Genomic DNA, 18090 nt, shown 5'->3' with positions numbered 1-18090 from the left:
TGGAGAGTGTGGGGTGGGGGAGCAGAACGCACATTCCAGAAAAAGATCTCAGAATTTTGGAAAGCTAGAGTAATTTTCCCTAACTTTACTGGAAGAATACTTTCTCAGACCAATACATCCACATCTCTTGGCTTACACTCCTAACAGTTATTCCTTACCTGGTTTACACTCCTCATCATTCTAGTAGTCAGAAAAAACAGCATTATTAAAACAGGGAGAGGTTTAATGCCTGAAAAGTCCATGTATAATGCTTGACCAAGATCTCCTGTATCACCTTTTCACCAGTAACCTGTCACCAATGTAAACTGAAACCACGAACAGGAGACAGCAACAATTTTTCAGTGTGCTTTGTATAGTGCGAAAAAATGTTAAGTACAGGAGTTTCAGTATCGCTTCTGAGTAACTACTTAAGATTTAATATAATGTATGGTGGGAATTTCATTTTAATAAGACGCAAAAGTACTGAGATTTTATTAGGGAGATAGGAAGTATGAATGAAAAACTATGTATAAGCTTTTCGAGTACATATGTATTGGGTTAATCTAAATATTTTTCCATCATAAAATCTTTTGGCACTGATTCCGCACAGAGCAAGCCAGTTTAACTTTTACTTTATAGTAATTTGATCCAAGCTGCTACCTCAAGTGAAACTTATTCAACTAGAAACAGACCAATCTAAATTATAAGATTATGCTCAATTGCTTTGCCTTTACTGAAGTTCACAGACTGCATTAGATATACAGATGTCAGTAATACAACTCATTAAATAAATTTATTTCTTATTTTTGGATTTTTTTTGAAATGAAATTATTTTGTAAAATTTTTCAGGACTGACTGTAATTTCCTAATACCTCCACAAACAATGTAATACTTCAGTACAAAAAGCATCACCTGATTGGAAAACAAGATTTTTCCCACTCAAAAAAATAAATATCTAACAGACACAAACAGGTTTTTGCCAATAATTTAATAGGAATGTAATTATACATTGGCATAAATGTTCTGTTAATACCTTATTATATTTGGCCTAACTTAGTTTCTACAGCTTATTTTCCATTTATTAGGGGTCTTCCCAAGCATAGATTCAAAGTCTTCAACAACCTTTTCCAGGAATATGCTAGGAATGAAAAAGTACATTTATAAAAAAATAACGTTATAGTAAACCTTAGTGTTTAATTCTGAAACAGTATGACAATGGCAGAGTATTGTTAACTAGTTCTGACAAAAGTAACAAAATACCAGCTTCCTAATGACTAGGCCTGAACACAGCAGTATGTGAGAGAAATCATACCTAACACAGGCCTGCTTTTAATAGGAATAGCAGCATGCAGCTTCCAGATATTCTATTTTTTTTAACTTCACTGACATCTGGCATGTTACAGCTTACTAAAAGAAAACTAAAAATCACTTGAGCTGTTGACACAAGCATATAGTTTATGACCGTCTTTCTAAGGGACTGTTACCATGTGACCCAGCTTTTGGAGGTGTGGTCATTACTTTGACTCTAACTTTGGACAGCAAAAACCCACTGCTGGTTACTGCCATACAGCTGTTTAGGAAGAGGAGTTTGTGGGTCTCCCAGAGACATTAACTTGCATTGGGTACAGAGATTATCATTTCACAGGTCAGGTTCTCCAACCTCTGAAGGGCTGCAATGGGACAAAAAAAGTCTTTTCTGAAGTCCAGTGAGTAAAAAGGAACCCAAGTGAAGCTTGATAGAGCTTCCAGCTGTACTACAATGAATAACCAGAGCAGAACTTTGCCTTTAGGTCACAGAGACCTCACCTTTGCAGAAGAAAAGCAGGCTCCATTCAAACATAAGAACATGTATCAAGGTCTGATTCAGAGCCTTTGAAGTAATTATGAGGCTCCACTAAACTCTGCATGAGTTAAAGCATTAACAAATATGCTACAATCAGCACTTCCTAAACATACTGCACTGATTACCTTTTTGGTTCCAGGCCAAGTTAAAGACCTGGGTTATGATCTGCACAGAAGCTTAAATGGCCTTTGAAACAAGTGAAATTTTCCTTTCTTGAATAAAATATGCTGGACTGCTCAAATTGCTATCTCCTTATATGGTGTCTACAGGACATCTTCAGTCTCTGGGGCATGCATGCTCTCTCTGGAAGTCCAGGTATCAATTAAAAAAGTGCAACATTTTAAATAATCCATCAACAAAAGGAGTAGGAGGGCTACAATAACAGAGGCAACAGCAACAGAGTCTCAAAATGACATAAATCAGCTTACTAGACTCAGTTACATCAAATGAAGAACTGCTCCAGAAGTGTATTCAAGACGTCCAGGTGATTGAGTGTCTCCCCTAAGCACATATTATACACCTTTATTTACAAATATGCACAAATATGCCTGTGTATGCAGTACTGAGATGGGTATATGAATATATGTACAGAAGTATCCCCTTAAGAGGATAATTAGTGTTTTCACGTTGCTTCTTGTAGCAGAACATAAGGAAAAGCAGATGTGCATCTAGACATTCTCTTCCCTTACAGCTCTTTTCCACCTTCTCTTCTCTACCGCTTCTCTAACTGTACATTTTGATATTTTTGGCAAACAGATAACCCAGAAGTCATCATGCCTGCTTTCAGTCTCACTTAGTCAAAATTAAGGTCTACAGAACAGCATAAACACTCAACAAAAACAATAACAACTTTTGGTAACACACCAAAGTTGCGGGGTTTTGTCAGGGTTTCTTTTGTTAAAGAAAGAAAAGATACTTCACCTTAAGCATCCCCTCCCTCTCCCCAAATAACACAGACCAAAACAAAGGTATCTAAAATATCTATGTTAACCATAGTTACTGGTGGATATATTTGAAGAGAGTTAGGCACACTTCTAACTTGAATAAATTTGCATTCACTAGAGAATTTCAGTACAGGGGACTGACTTCTAGTCAGTCTGACTGACTAGTCTGACAGACTGACGGGACTGTTCAGCTCAATGCAAGTCCATTCAGTCAACTACTCTTCTCCTTTGCAACTTTACTTTGTTTATTGGGGTGCTCTATGTTTACATAAAAGTAGGATTTGGGGCACCTGTGAAGTTAATCCAATTTATGCTATTACTCACTAAGAGAATACAAATAGCTAAGTATCTTGAACCCAATAATACACTGATACAAATATACAGAATTTCATGTGTAATAACAACCTTCCAGTGGATACTTTTGCCTACAAAAATGAGTTCCACAGTTGCTCCTCCTTTTTTATGGACCCAGCAATAAAGCAATTACAACTTTATCCCCATTTTATAACCATACACCTAAAGAATATTTCGCTGCGCTTCACTAAATCATGGTATAATTCCTCTCAATTAAAGGGCATCTTTCAATACTAACAACATTAGAAATGAAAGAGAATGATAATTTCACCACAAATTATTCAAAGCACTAAATACAAATGGCCTGATTAACTCGAGACTAGCATTGAGAATGAATAAAAGACTATGCATGGAAAAACAAATATTCCATAGTTTCCCTACTCTCTGAACTCTGAGCTTAAAATCACAACTCTGCCACAACATCAGCTATTGCCTCAAGGCAGCTGAGAAAACATTATGCAATTAAAAATCAAGGTCTTCCCCCACAAAATGTATAGTCTTGCCATATTTGAATAAATGACAATATCAGACACAACACTCATAGAACATATTTTACTCAGTTTATGACACAAGATACTTGAAAATACTATCCAGATAAAAACACACATAGCATACTCTGCTTCCAGTACTGACTACAGGATTGGATCCTGAATATGAGTACCAATTTCATACCTGGAGTCTCCATAACTATCAGAAACACACTGAAGTGCTGGAGTTGCTGAAGTTCCTTACCCATGCTAAAGCCTGGTCCTTCTTTATAGACGATGCGGTACAAACCAGAGACTGCTGAACACACCTATTCCTTACACGGGAAAAGGATGTCAGGTGGCAAGTTGAGAGTTATGCAAACTAAGAAAATCAGGAATTGATTCTGTAACATGAAGCGAGGATGCAGAGGAATTTTAAGTGAGGTGAACATTATTTATGACAATGAATTATCAAATTAATAATGACCAGTATTATCATAAATGGAAAAGTAATAGTAATTTGCTAATATTTCAGAGATAATTTCTGTGCTGTTCATTTTCAAATACTTCCTCAGACTTGCTAGTCTAAAACTATAACTAGAAGTAACATGACAGAATACTACTGAGCTTCTGTAATGAGCTCTTATTATATCCTGAGAATTTCTACCTTTTGTTGAATTTCTGCTTGCAGACATAATACTACCATATTCCCCCAAAGCAAGTATGTTGAAGGCAACAACAGTACGTTTGGTTCTTATCATTTGCATTTTAAAGCTACTTATTTGTCATTAAGATGAAATTAATTTGTAATTCCTGTTTATTTTTATCAAAACTGCAAGAACATTTTTCACCAAAAGGATCACCCAGGAGACACAAAAAATGAAACACCTGAACATATTAAGAACATTTTCTAAAGTAGTTAGTAAAGGTACCCAGTGGAGCACAGAAAGGCTAAGGTATGGGCAGGGGTTTGGAAAAAGTAAGGGAAAAGATTATAACTCTAAGCAAAAGAAGCACAAAATCAAGTGTTTAAATAAAAACTTAAATTTTAAAATTACTATGTTAGGGTGCCCTCATTTGTCTCCTTCATTACAGTTACCTCAAGAAGGACCTGATTTTCGAAGAATTGTAAGATCACATCCATTGTAAATCTGGTTCCGTCAGATGTCTCAGTCTGCCCCACCACCTTTCAAGTTAGAGTATCCAAAATTCAAACAATTAAGGGGGAAAAAAATCTTGGTCAAAATATTCTGACACAATGATAACTCAAAGAATGCATCTAACCCACTGCATACAACAATTGTTTCCACATGGTTCATTCCAGATCCGTTTAGTTCTAAAAACTGCTCTCCAAATTTGTGCCATAAATACCAGAATGGGAATGATCCCTATTATGACATGTAGTCACCACCATAACACAACTAATGGCTTCCCAATAGTCAATGTAGAACGAACCCAGGCAATTAGCTGCACAGAACATCATGCAGGTTTCATGTGAGATAACTGCTTTGACGAAGTTTGTTTCCAGTGGGACAGTGAGCCTTCCTCAATGTTTTGTATAAATACCAGATATCTGGTACTTTATCTCCACAGAAAGTCAGGATTAAGTGATAAAGTGAACCTCATGAGATCAGTTATTGCACAGTGTACACAGATTTTTTTTTTTTTCTAAAGGAGCAAAGTACGGGCTTCCCTTCTCGAACTTGTGCTGACAGAGGGATATAAGAAAGGCATTAAGGGTAAACTTTTCCCCATGCTCACCCCTTTCTGTTTTTCCCCCTTCCCCCTCCCAACTTGAAACACTTTTATTTCTTTCTGCTAAGTGAGATGACTGTTAGGCACTTAGTGTTCTCACCCCAGTGAGACTAAAATTCCTGGATTTATAGATGTACACCCATTTACGTATATTTATTTACGGTTATATTTTTACATATACCCATTGTAATGACTGTTCAGTGGAGAGACAATAAGAAACAATCAGTTTTGATAGGAATAGGTTCTTGCTTATATGACTTTTTCTCTAGTGTTTCATTTTTTCTAATATCATATTCCTGTCTACAAGCTGGGAACCCCAACCAACCTATATCCAGAGGACTACATTAGACTAGACTGCTGTTTTCTCCTGTGTCATTCTACAAGGAATACATAGTGCAGTGAAGTACATTCAATGCACACAACATTGTCCATAGCTCATTTACATGAAGAGCCTAAACAGTAAGGTTTCTCCTCTGAATTCATGTATTTATGTTCTCAAACTATGGGGAAATTCAATCTACAGCCCAAAAAAACGGAGATGCAGAGTGACTAGAAAGACCACAAGTCAGGTAGATAGATAATTTTTAAAAAGTATAAAAATTCATCTGTTGTCCTAAAGGAAAAAAACAAGAGAGCTCCCTTCCACTCACCCCTCTCATGTCCAGAAGCTCTTTATAACTATATTATAAATATCAATTTTACTCATTTGAAAAATTATCATGCTCTTTCAGTACAATCTGTGTAAGAACTTAATAATTTTTAAAGCAACAGTAAGTTCTATAAACATGTAACTTAGGAGGCATTTGAAGAGGTTAGAACTAGCCAAAGGCAGGTTTTCCCCCTAACTTGCTAATACCCACTCATTATAAATAGTTTTACATGTAGCACTGAAATACAAAACCTGAAGAAGATCATTGTAAATTAACCGCTATTTGATCAGTTCAGTATGTAATCACATTTCTACTATAAGCATGGAAGGAAGCAGAAGCAGAAGTGACTGACATTGGATGTTGGATGTACCCACAAGGTATCTAGCGTTCAGATTTGAAGATTTGATCAGGCACTTTTGGAAACACGACAGCTGTCACGAGATTATTTGGTACTGTTTCCCCCACTTCACTGGCACTGAAGTTTATCCAGGAAGCGTTGCAGTGTAATCCTCATGACACTTTACAAGTACACCTGTCCTTCTCTGTACTTGCAGAAATGGAAGAAAAACTGATTAAAGTTCTGATGGTAACAGCTATTTAATCTCTCAGGAGCTGTCACGCTCAGTGATGCAAAGCTCGGAGAATCGACCTAGTGCCTCCAAACAAGCTTTACACACTGTGAACTCTGCAATAGTCCACACATTTAAAGGAATGGAGGTTTTTGTTGTTTTGTTTGGGTTTTTTTTTTTTTAATGGGTAGCTCCGGCTCCCATGAGCTGAAAAGCTGGCTTTGCCTTTCATTAGAGCTAATCAGAATATAAATATTCCAGTGAAAGCAGGTGTTTTTAAATTTTGCATTTGGGGGGCAGGGAGGGGAAGATTTCTCCCAACCCTTGAAAAACACCAGATGGAAAGGAAACTCAGTAGAAAAAAATGCGGTGTAACTCACTAGGATTTATACTTTTTCATCATTCCTGAAGTACTCAACCTCATACTATTACAGGCATCTCAGGATAACCAAAAAGGTGAGTTAGAAAAGGGAGAGATAGATGGCTTTGCCCCTCAGAGAGCATTTCACTGGACTAGACCCACCCTTTGGGCAAGTTGATACTGAAAAACAGGGGGTGGAGGGTGGGTTTGTTTTTATACAGCCTACATCTCAAGGAGGGTTCCCATAGCACCACAGGAAGGCTTTGTCTTCTGTACCCAAATCTCTCGTAGCAGGTCAGATGAAGCTGGGGCCATGGCGGTGCACACTAAATGACAGTCCTGATTCCACATCCCTGTGGTGCAGTGACGCTTTCCGTGCTCTGCAGATGAGCTTCGCTGAGCCTGAACATAAGGCAGCTCTGAACAAAATCATCATTACTTCCTTCCTCACTCCCAGAAGTCTGATTTCTATCCAAACAGTAGTTTATCAACCAAAGATCACTTTAAATTCTATTTCCCAACCAAAAAACCCTAGGCCTCTAAAGAAATAGAAGACGGAAAGTTTACAACTAAACTTGATAATGTGCTATGAATGTTACTATTGAAATGACTTTTTGTGGTATGAAAAGGAATATTACAGAAGCTTACGTTTTGTCCCCAGACATCTGTCTCTTTTCCCCCTTACTCACACCCATCCTCTTCCTTCGGCTCAGTGTTTTACAGACACTGAGAGGCTTTAAAGAATGCAACTGAAGTGGAAATCACCACTCATGACCAACCCTTCTCATGGAAAATATTTCATGGTATCAAATCCTAAATTGTTGTTATGAATGGGAAAAAAAAGTCATAGGTTTTCTCCCTTCCTTCTATATTTCTGCTCTTGACGAGCTTCGAGAAATACTAAGACAGTTCACTGATCGAACTTTAACTGGAAAGTTAACAATCCTTAAAACAGAGGGCTTAATTTCATTAATGGAAAAAACCTGGCATGGACATATGCCTCAGTCAAAAAGAAGTAGTTGTAAACAACAGAATGGAAAGGAGTTTGTGAGTCCCACTCACAGGGGCTGCTCTGTCCCAGGAAACAAGGGAAGTCAGCTGTGGTGCAGTTCAGATGTGTTGTTCTCTTTATTTCCTTATTTTATGTTCAAAATACACCTTTGCAGACATCCCTTAAAGGTTATTTTTGCATTTTTAATGTCTCTTGCATGTAATGTCATGTTACACAAAACATATCTTACATGGTTTTTAGTTTATTTCTTACATACTGCGAGTCTTCCAATTCACTTCTAATGAATTTAAATGGCGTATGCTTTTCTTCACTTGCAGTAGTATTAAATTATCTTCTTTTCAGAAGGGTAACCAGTCATTCTGCATTTGTATTACTAGGCTATCTCAGCAGCATTGTACCTGTCGCTAAATATCTATGCTAAGTTGACAAGAAGATGATTATTACCGTATTGCTACACTTCATGACCACCTTCTACGATACGTTTCTTCTCAGACATTGGCATTCTTAAGGGAATGCATTTAAAAGCTGTTACTCATTAACCAAATGTTTCATTTGTTTGTGAACACAAACTCTATGATCAAGTAACAACGGAGTGCAACAACCTACGTACAGTTTTGTCTGAACATCAATTCACTCAGCTTCCTAGCTATGCAAGCGAGTTTATGTGTGGGGTAGAAAGGATCATGTCTGCATCTGGCAAAGGCTCTTTTTTCATGCGGTCTTTAATTTTACTCCATTCAGTCCATCAGGTAGAGAGTTCTTGCTAGTTAACCACTTTTATTTATCTGCTTTTATCCAGTCTCATGAGAAGGAAACATGCATTATCAAAGCAAATTGTCCATCACAACTGAGATAAGACAGGCTATTAAGAAGAGTCTCCCATTCTGCTCACTGGGCTTACACACTCCTACATTGATTAAATCTGTAACAAATATTTTCCTAGTGTGGGACGAATGGAAGACGATGACAGATTTTTAAAAAGTTGCATACTGCCAGAGCAGCTGAGTAACATTTTGTTTTATGACAATTCTAACTGTTTACATTGCAAGAAATTATAGGCACATATACAAATAATAAAAACGTGACTCCCAGTCACATGTTTCATAAGTTACTTAGTAAGTTACACTCCTTAATAAATTACTTGGGAAATGAATGGCACAGCAGATGAACAGTGTATTTCACTCAACAGCAATACAAAGTCCTTTTTTTAAAAGAAAGGCAACTTACGTTTGTACCCATTACTGATACCATCAGTTCCAAATTACTGAATTATGACAACTTTAATGCACTGTGTGGCATGAACATAAAAATGTGGAAAATCCAGGGCTTCAATTTCTTCCTCAGGAAGAAATTACAGGACAAACTTTCTGATGACTGTGTAACTTTACCTGACCTGTTCATAAGTTTGCAAAGGGGTATGAACAGTGATATTTGGTGTTTAATTGTGCATTAATGAAATTAATTCACACAACATTAATTTAATTAATGAATATTTGTTCAAATGAGCTTCCTGTCATCTTTCCAAATTTTAATTTAGGACATTATTCTGCATATTGCCAGAAGAAGTAAGCTTGGTGGTATAATTGTCCTTCCACAGCTAACCACATCACCAAAAGATCACATCCTTGGATATCTCTCTCTTTTAAGAAGACTGTGAGTGACAAAAATCCTGTCCAGTCATGTTCTTAGCTTTCTTTTAAAAGCATTTTAGATCCTGTTGCTCCAGGGACTAATCTGAATGAGCACAGAAACCACATCTTTTTTAATTCTCTTGCAAAAGCCATATTCCCCTGGCTGCTACAAGAATGGAGAAGTGAGTCAGTATAATCCTGAAAGCAGGAAGGGGGAAATAAAATAGCGGGGAGAGAAAGACTTCTCTCCCAAAGATCTGCCTTCCAATTTTATATGTATATTTCCCATACCAGAAAAAAGGCAACTTAACACTTCCCTGCATGACACTGTCACAACAGCTGCCTGCTGGGGGTTGCATCCCCATCGCAGGCACCTCGCAGACCATCGCTTCTCTATGGCAGAACAGAAGGTGAAGGGGCAAAGAGTGTCACTGCACAGGATCTGTCTGGGCTGCCAAGAATATTGCCAGGAGCATAACGACTTGCCTCATTAGCAATGAAACTAATGAAGTCTGACTTTTTACTGCTTTGTCGCCTCTCTTTATGCCTCCCTGCCCTACTATACCCCTCTTTCTCCATAACTGTGACATCCATTTCCCACACCTTCAGTTCTTGACACCACCTTTTCCATAATACCTCCAGAAACCACATCTCCGTCTCCTAACAAATGTGATAGGAACCAGTCTGTGATCCAAATTGTTTGTGTACAGATCAGTATGCAGATGTGGTAACACTATCAGCATTATTAAATTAGGAAGATTAAAATAAAAATTATACCAACCCCAAGTTGACATATTCACAAGAATAATTTTTTTTAGTTCCGTTTTTAAGTTTCTGAGTTCAGTGAGGTATAAAAAGAAAAAAAAAAAAACACCTTACAAGTATTTTAGTGTGACATAAAGGAAAACATCTGCATTGAATATTCCTGTGGCTTGGGCCAAGACAACCTATTATAAAAAGCCCGAGACATTTGAGAGCTCAGCATCCTACTTCCTGAATACCATCTCTGAGTTCAGCATCCCACTAGCCTCCTGCTCCGCAAATATATTGTGCTGTCTACCCATTTATCAACCTCTCATATCAGTGCTTTTTACTATGCAGCACTCCGCAGTATGGTCTTCCTGAATTCAATGACAGCATTTTCACACCCAAGCAATGTCTCTGCAGCATCTCTCTGATACCAAGTATGCAATGAATCAAGCTGATCAACAAAAACTGACCTCTCACCTCTCCGTCTGACTGGGAGTACCCTTAAATTCTGGTGCGCACCTCAGATATGGGAATTGCTACCATAACATATAATGGAAATTTCAAGAGCTTCACATGCCAGGTTCTGATTTTTGCAGGGGAAATTCCAATATAAGTGCAGGGACACCAGCAGCAGATCATATCTGTCTGAAAGCTTACATATGCTCTTTAATTAGTCATCTTACTTTTCATATTTAAAAACAAAAAACCAAAACAAATCACATAAACTTCATACAGAAATATACAGAAATATGCTGGGAAGAAATCAATACACATCTCACATATAGCAACTTCCTAAGGAGGAAGGAGGAGGACAAACAGGAGACTCTAAGAGGAAGCAAAGGCAATGGAAGGAAGGATGCAAAACTGATGTGGGATTCTGTAGGAACAAGATTTTGCTGCATTTCCAATTTTTGAGGAAGAGATAAGAAAGCATCTTGTGCTTTTCTAAATAAAACATCTGCCTGTTTTAATACTTTCATACACTAATATACATCTTGTACAGACATTAATTTTAGAGATAACATATCTTTTAATTAAAAGTGCAATTTTTTTAAATGCGTGGCTGATACCCTGCAGCATCTACAGAGTTCCATAAAGTATCTTTCCAAATCTAATATTTTTTGTAATATCTACATGTTGATTTAAAAAACCAAATGTCTATATATGATTATTTCCTGTTGTAAAGAATCTAGTCCCAAATGATCGTTATTTATTTCTAAAATACACCTGAAAATTCATGTCAACTATATCAGGTTTACATGATTTGGTACTTTGCTTTTTTGCTCAACACTTCTGTATTCCAGATAGACGTTTAAATGTCTTGTAGTATGTGGCATAGGCAATTACGGAGCCAGTGTAATGGTGCAGTGAACATCTTTATATGGGTACTACAACATGAAATCTGAAGTTAAAACTGAATTATACATATTACTCTGAGTAATACAATTCAGAAAGAGAAGATATTACCTGTTTCTTTGAGGGATTTTTTTTCCTCTAACTAAACTTTAAAGTAACTAAAACTTTATTCAGTGCTGAAATATTACAATGACAATATCATTGACTACTCTTCACTAAGAGCTATGTCCACCACGAAGAGCAAAAGACCGCCCAGCTCCGGGTGATCAACTGAAAGATCAGTCTTGCACAGAGCAGACCACCGATAGCCTTCTGAACCCTGAAATGCAAGGTATGAAATTCCTTAACAGCACCTGTTACTTCTATGTAGGCAGAGGAAAACATCTGAAACTAACACACAGTTGCTGTTACTCCATTTGGTACTAAATCCACTTTACGTTCCACACATGCTTCCTCTTTGATATCAATTCTTTAGATAACAGCTTATTTAGATAACTACTGCTGACTTGAAATTGACAGGAATCATTAAGGGTTTACATGAGCACATATATTGATTTTTTACAAAACAATTGTCACATAGTTGTGCAGTTACACTTCCCATACCACAGCTTCTTTTTACAATACCTTCTCCAGCCACTAAATGCATCTTCCCAGATGTCTTCTAGCATTTCAAACTGTCCACCACTAGCCTCCTTCAATAAATATAATTTCTTTTGCTTTCTTTCCCCCCCAAATAAAAAAATCCAATGTGTTTCACAAAATCAAACCACGTTGTGACAGAGGGGCTACAGAGGACAGGAGCAGATTACCAGACAGAGATCTCACAGCCGCTGAGAGAGTGAACAAGCCTTGCACAATGGTAGGAAAAGGAGCTCCCAGCTTTAGACACCAAAATGAGAGGTTCAGAAGATTTCTTCTCTGTTCAGGATGAGCTAGAGATGAGGTAACTCAGTGAGACTTATTCTCCAGCACAATTAGCAGCTCTTCCAGCTACCCAGAATCTCCCGATGACACAACAAAAGCAGCCCCATCCTTCCCCTACACATTGCTTTTGCTGCCTTTGGGCAGGAGAGGTAAGCGCTGGATCAACATTAACATATGCCAATCTCAGCACATGGGTGAAATCATTTTACCTTTCCGGGGGATGCTGTCCCTCCCAGGACTGTAGCTGCCTAGCTCAATTCTGGCCAGCAATGGGTGGGTGGGCTTTAGGGAACTCACAATTAAGTATTGCATCTGACCACAAAATGGCACATGCCTTGCTTCTGGTTCAGCATAGAACTTAGACAATAATTAATCAAAATAAACTTATCCCTCATTATCAAACTGGTTTTTAAACAGCATGACTCATCATATTGCATATTGCTAACTTGCTCAAAGAAACTAACTATGAAAGGTTTTGATGAACACATACAGTCACTTAGTTGTCATCAAGAAAAAGAAAAAAAGAGATTAAAAAGAACAGATTCATCCACAAGTAAAAATTAGTAATAATTAGGAAATCAGCAGAAAGTAATATACACAAACAGAAGTAGAAGACAGCTACCAGATCAAACAGAATGGTCTTAAAAAAAATCCAAACAAAAAACCACTGGAGATGTAAAAAAAACCACAAAACCACAATTATTTTAGGATACAATAATTACTCAATTTTTTTTTTTTTTTTAAAGAGAAATGAAAAACCTCAGACACAAGGCTGGTAGAATTTCTGGTTTGACAAGGCAAGCAAACTGGCACAGCAGTAGAGAAACTGAGGTCACGCCTACATCTGCAATCAAGAGGTGGGCACACCTCTTCAGGCTCACAGGACACTCATCTTCACAAGTTTCATAAAATATGAGCATCAGCTACCTATCAACAAAATTACTCTGAGCTGACACACCAGAATGCATTTCCTGCTTCTGAAATTCAGCCAAAACACCAGATTACCCCAAATGTGACAAAACAGATAGGCTTTTCTGCTCTCGGGGGACAGAGCTGACCTTTGCTAACCGAGCCACTAAGGACTAACTGAAATGCATGGAGAAGACCTGCTTTTCCCGTTCTCCTACTTACAGGAAAAGTCTCGGTGCAAATAATTACCGGCAATATGAATAAAAAGCCTTATTTTTGTGTAAGGTCAGATCCAGTACCCATCTATTCCCTAACTGAACAATAGAATAAACTCTCCTACAGCTGACCAGTTCATAAGACATCATTTGAGTTTCAAAGAAACAAAGGACAATTCTGTTACTCGAAGCTTAGTTTGCCTTTCCTTTTTCTTTAACAGGCAATCTACGTTATTATTGTTAGCTGTATATAATCACACATATCACAAATGTTCATACTACTAAGGTAACACATGATTTGTCACATGACTGTTGTTGACGTACAGGACTGTGACCAATTTTACATTAATTGGGACGGTGCATCTTACCGCAGTTAAAGACTACCTTCAAATAGTCAGCAGCCCTTAAGAATACAATGATTGCTAATACGTGCTGGATTTTATTTGGGGGATGGGTATCCACTGGTTATCGCTCTTGGAAAGCTCCCACTGAAATGGACACAGCTGTCTTAGTGGTGAATACTGGCACACAACTGAAACTGGAAAGGTATCTTGCGATTAAATGCTGCACCGCAAATCACATGTCAGCTTTTTCTTTTTTAAAACCACAATACGAACTGGAGCTGATATTTTCTTTGCTATGATAAACATCACAGAAGCATATTCATCCCCATTACTTAACAACAGAACCTATAAACTCCCGCCGATCTCTTTATCCATTTCTAAAGCACAATTTACAATCCTACACTGCAGATAAGGGTACGCTGCTCACAAGATTAAAGTCAAGGTCACATATTGCGCATACGCTGCTGCCTGTGAAACAGGGATCCGTTTCACAGACTCCACATGTATTTTTAGAAGGGGCTGCTGTAGCCATCAGCTAACAGCCCCTGAATTACAAAAGTGAAGATAAACCTTGGCTTAAAAGGTAAAATTTAAGGCTTCCGTGCCAAAACAGACAGACCCCTGATGATTCAGGAAGGCAGAGTAGTTCCTTTTATCCCTTCACAAAACCTGAAGGGGAAATCCCCAACACACTCAGTACGAGCCTAACTTTCCTTCTGATGGAGCCAAGAGTGAAATTCCCACAGACTTTGATAGGACCACGGGTAGGCCACCTTTGAAAAATCCTGGTTTTATAGTATGTCTAGCAGCCGGTGTTCCTTACACACATCTGTTGTACCTTCTTCTCAACAGGCACTTGTACAACTATTCATACTAAAGCTACAACAGAAGCACTAGCACCATACGGGCATACGTTTATGACACAGATAAGGTTTCTGCCTTCCCTTAGTGGATGCCACCAAGCATCAGCAATCAGGAAGAAGTGAAAACATTGATATGCAATAATTATTATTATTATCACATGCTGCTCATAAGAAGATGACATTTCAAAATTCAGCATTAGGCTTAATTTATGGATACCTAGACAGGGACTCCAAAAATTCTGTTCACATAAAAAGTGAGCAGCAAAATTTGGATTTTTATCCAACTTTAATGATGGAGAGATCTTTGAGGCATGCCCCAAATAAAAAGGCAGAGCAAGATATTACTATTAACTACCTAAAAATAGAGATAGTTCTCTTTTGCCTAGTGGAGCTAGTTAAGATTATACTAGAAGGGATTAAATTGCAGCACCTTTGTGCAGTAGGGAGACACCCAGCAGAGATCAACCCCATGAACAGCTACAGATTCCTTAGTGAATCAGTGTTTGTACAGTCAGGACTTACCCATAAAGCTGACCCACGGCCGCCAGAGATGTAAAACTTCTACCTCATCCCCCAATCTGCATTTGGCAGGTGACTGAAAATGCTTAAGTAGCTAAATGCCTGAAAGCCCCATTAATTTTTTTAAGTCACTTGGAGAAGGCCCCTTTACTTACTATTGCTGCTGCTAACCTGTACATCAGCCACCTTTCCTTCACCTTATTTCAGCAAGGCAACAAAGACCTAGAGCTTTAAAAGCCATTTTATAACATCAACATCAGTGTCAAGACCTTCAGCAAGTGAGGATACAGCTACGTGGCTAAATAAAAGGAGGTCAAGGAATCAGTACAAGCGACATGCTTATAATCCACACTGCTCCGCTGTCAGCCAGTTCCTGGACTCTGTCTTGGACTAGTCCAACTAGTCAGCTCTGAGACAAACAGACGTGTAAGGCAGAGGACACTTAGCCTTACACATCTGGCCTAGGAATCTGTCCCTGGACACCTTGCACTTGGCACTACTTGGCAACACTTGAAGGCACAAGTTCTTGACTAGAGGAGAGATGCTCCTGTTTTTAAGACAAGAATCCCAGACAGGACACCACGTGTATGTACAGCCATCAGTTAATGACACCGATCTTCCTCACAGAGGTGACAAGCTTTCAAGACAAATGGACGACAGTTTATGAATTGAATAACGTGGTAAAATTCTGAAGGGGAAAACAACGGGCAGAAGGAATTTGCAACCTAGGTCGCCTTACCATAGACTATTATGTGATTTCAATTAGCTAATATTATGACAGATTCTATTTTATACCCTGTATTTTGTTTTGCTTATCTTTTTCTGGAAATATTCTAAATTATCTATCATCCACATCTTATTTTAGTAGGTTGCATGACTGAAGTGTAACTCAGTAGCCTACATTAGCCAAAACATTTTCAAATGGAGGTAAACTCCTAACATTCTGCCTTTGCAGTGACCTCCATTTGGGAACCCAGACTGATCCACCAGACATCATTCATTAGCAGACACACTTTACTTCAAAACTGGGGAGCCTCATGAGAAACCAGCCTGATTCTCAGGAGTTTTGAAAAGTCATATGCTTAACTGTCTAAACAATGTTTCAGTTACAAAACACTCACTTTTCAGAATCTTGGCCTGAACATAGGACAAGCAGTTTCTTGTTATCAAACTTTCACTGATGCAACTCATATGACTAATACCAGACTGTGAAATTAACTTACTGGATCTGAGTTAAAGAAAAGTTCCTCAAGCTGCTGCTTGAAATTAGGTTTCTTCCACACCCCTCTGGAGGCAAAGTGTAACTCCATTCCTTAGTAAACACCCATGTGTGAGAAAGCCTGTTCTTGCATTCGATCACCAAAATCCAAAGAAATGACAAAAAGGAGCAGTAACACGAAACCCTTAACAGAAAGAGTGGCCTAAGCAGGTTCAGGACATCCAAACTGATGCTATTTACTCTGCTCTCTACTCTGTTTTCTCCCTAAGTATTTTGAAGTGCTAATATCATGGGCATTGATACCTCTTTTAGTAAAATAAATTACTGTAGTATATCCATCACGATTAATTTGAAGTAATATGTTCAAGCAACGTTTCATGTCGGGAGGAGAAGAAATCTATATAACCTGCAAAAGCAGTTTACAAAGGCCTGTCTAACCACAAACCTTTACCAGACACGGGCTGTTTTACCAGCTTAATTTGCCCCCCCCCCCCCCCCCCGCGCCTCCTTAATATCTCGGTTTGCATCTTGTTGCTGTACCCAAACCCTGTCACTGAACTCATGGCACCCCGGGGCACCCGTGCCGGAGGCGAGGGAGAGGAGGCCTCCAGGCCCCGCCGCGCCGCTGAGGGGGCTGCGGCGAGGCCAGCCCAGCGCTTTCTGCCAGGGCCGCCCCGCTTCCCCCGCCGCTCCCTTGCACCAGAAACTTCCCGCCCGCAGACGAGGCGAGAGGGGACCGGCCCGGGCCTCCCCCGCCCCCGGCCCGCCCCTCACCCGCCCCTCTGGGCTGCGCCCGGCCCGCGGTACCTCGGAGCCGGGGGAACTCGCGCTCCCGGAGGTGGCTCAGGCTGCCGCCGTACCCGTACTCGTACCCGGTGGGGCAGGCAGCCTGGAAGGCGCGGAAGGAGAGCGGGTCCCCCCGCGGCGCCCCGGCCATGCCGCGGGCTGCAGGCGGGAAGGGGGCAGAGAAAGTCTGACCAAAACACCAGCGCCACTCTCCCCGGGCGGCGGAGCCTCCCCGCCGGCAGCGCTGCGGGCAGACACTGCCGCCGGCCCGGCCCGGCCCGGCCCGGCCCGGCCCCGCAGCGTCTCGCTCCTCCCGCCTCCCGCCCCCGGGGGTGCCCGCGCCCCGCCTGCCCGCCCTGACCGGGCAGGGCCCGCAGCCGCCCGGCTGCCGCTGAGCCAGGGACTGGGGCCCGGACAGGGAGCCGGCGGGCGCACTGTGCGCTGCCGGGGTGGGCCGTGAGCCGGGCCTGGCCCCGGCGGCGGCAGCAGCGGCCGCACAGCTCCGCCGCTCTGCTCGTCCGAAAGGCGCCCCGTGCACCGGCCCTGGCACCGCTCCAGCCGGAGCCCACTCGGCAGCAGAGTCGTCTCCTACCCACGCTCGTCACCCGGGCTTAGACACCGATGCAGGCAGGTCCCCACG

The 18090-nt window shown here is 40.2% G+C and overlaps 1 protein-coding gene across 1 annotated transcript in view; it reads right to left on the bottom strand.

The window, feature by feature from the left end:
• MOCOS (molybdenum cofactor sulfurase) overlaps positions 1-17722 on the bottom strand; it is a 225897-nt gene extending 208175 nt beyond the window's left edge. Inside the window, exon 1 of the mRNA XM_072852966.1 lies at positions 17472-17722. Coding sequence (XP_072709067.1) covers positions 17472-17601 — 130 coding nt within the window. The 5' untranslated portion in view covers positions 17602-17722. The remainder of the gene's footprint in view (positions 1-17471) is intronic.
• Positions 17723-18090: the final 368 nt, after the last annotated feature.

This window comes from Ciconia boyciana, chromosome 2, assembly GCF_034638445.1.
Source record: "Ciconia boyciana chromosome 2, ASM3463844v1, whole genome shotgun sequence".
Taxonomy (NCBI): Eukaryota; Metazoa; Chordata; class Aves; order Ciconiiformes; family Ciconiidae; genus Ciconia; species Ciconia boyciana.
The sequence above is the reverse complement of the archived record's forward strand: the minus strand, read 5'-3'. Positions and strand labels throughout refer to the sequence as shown.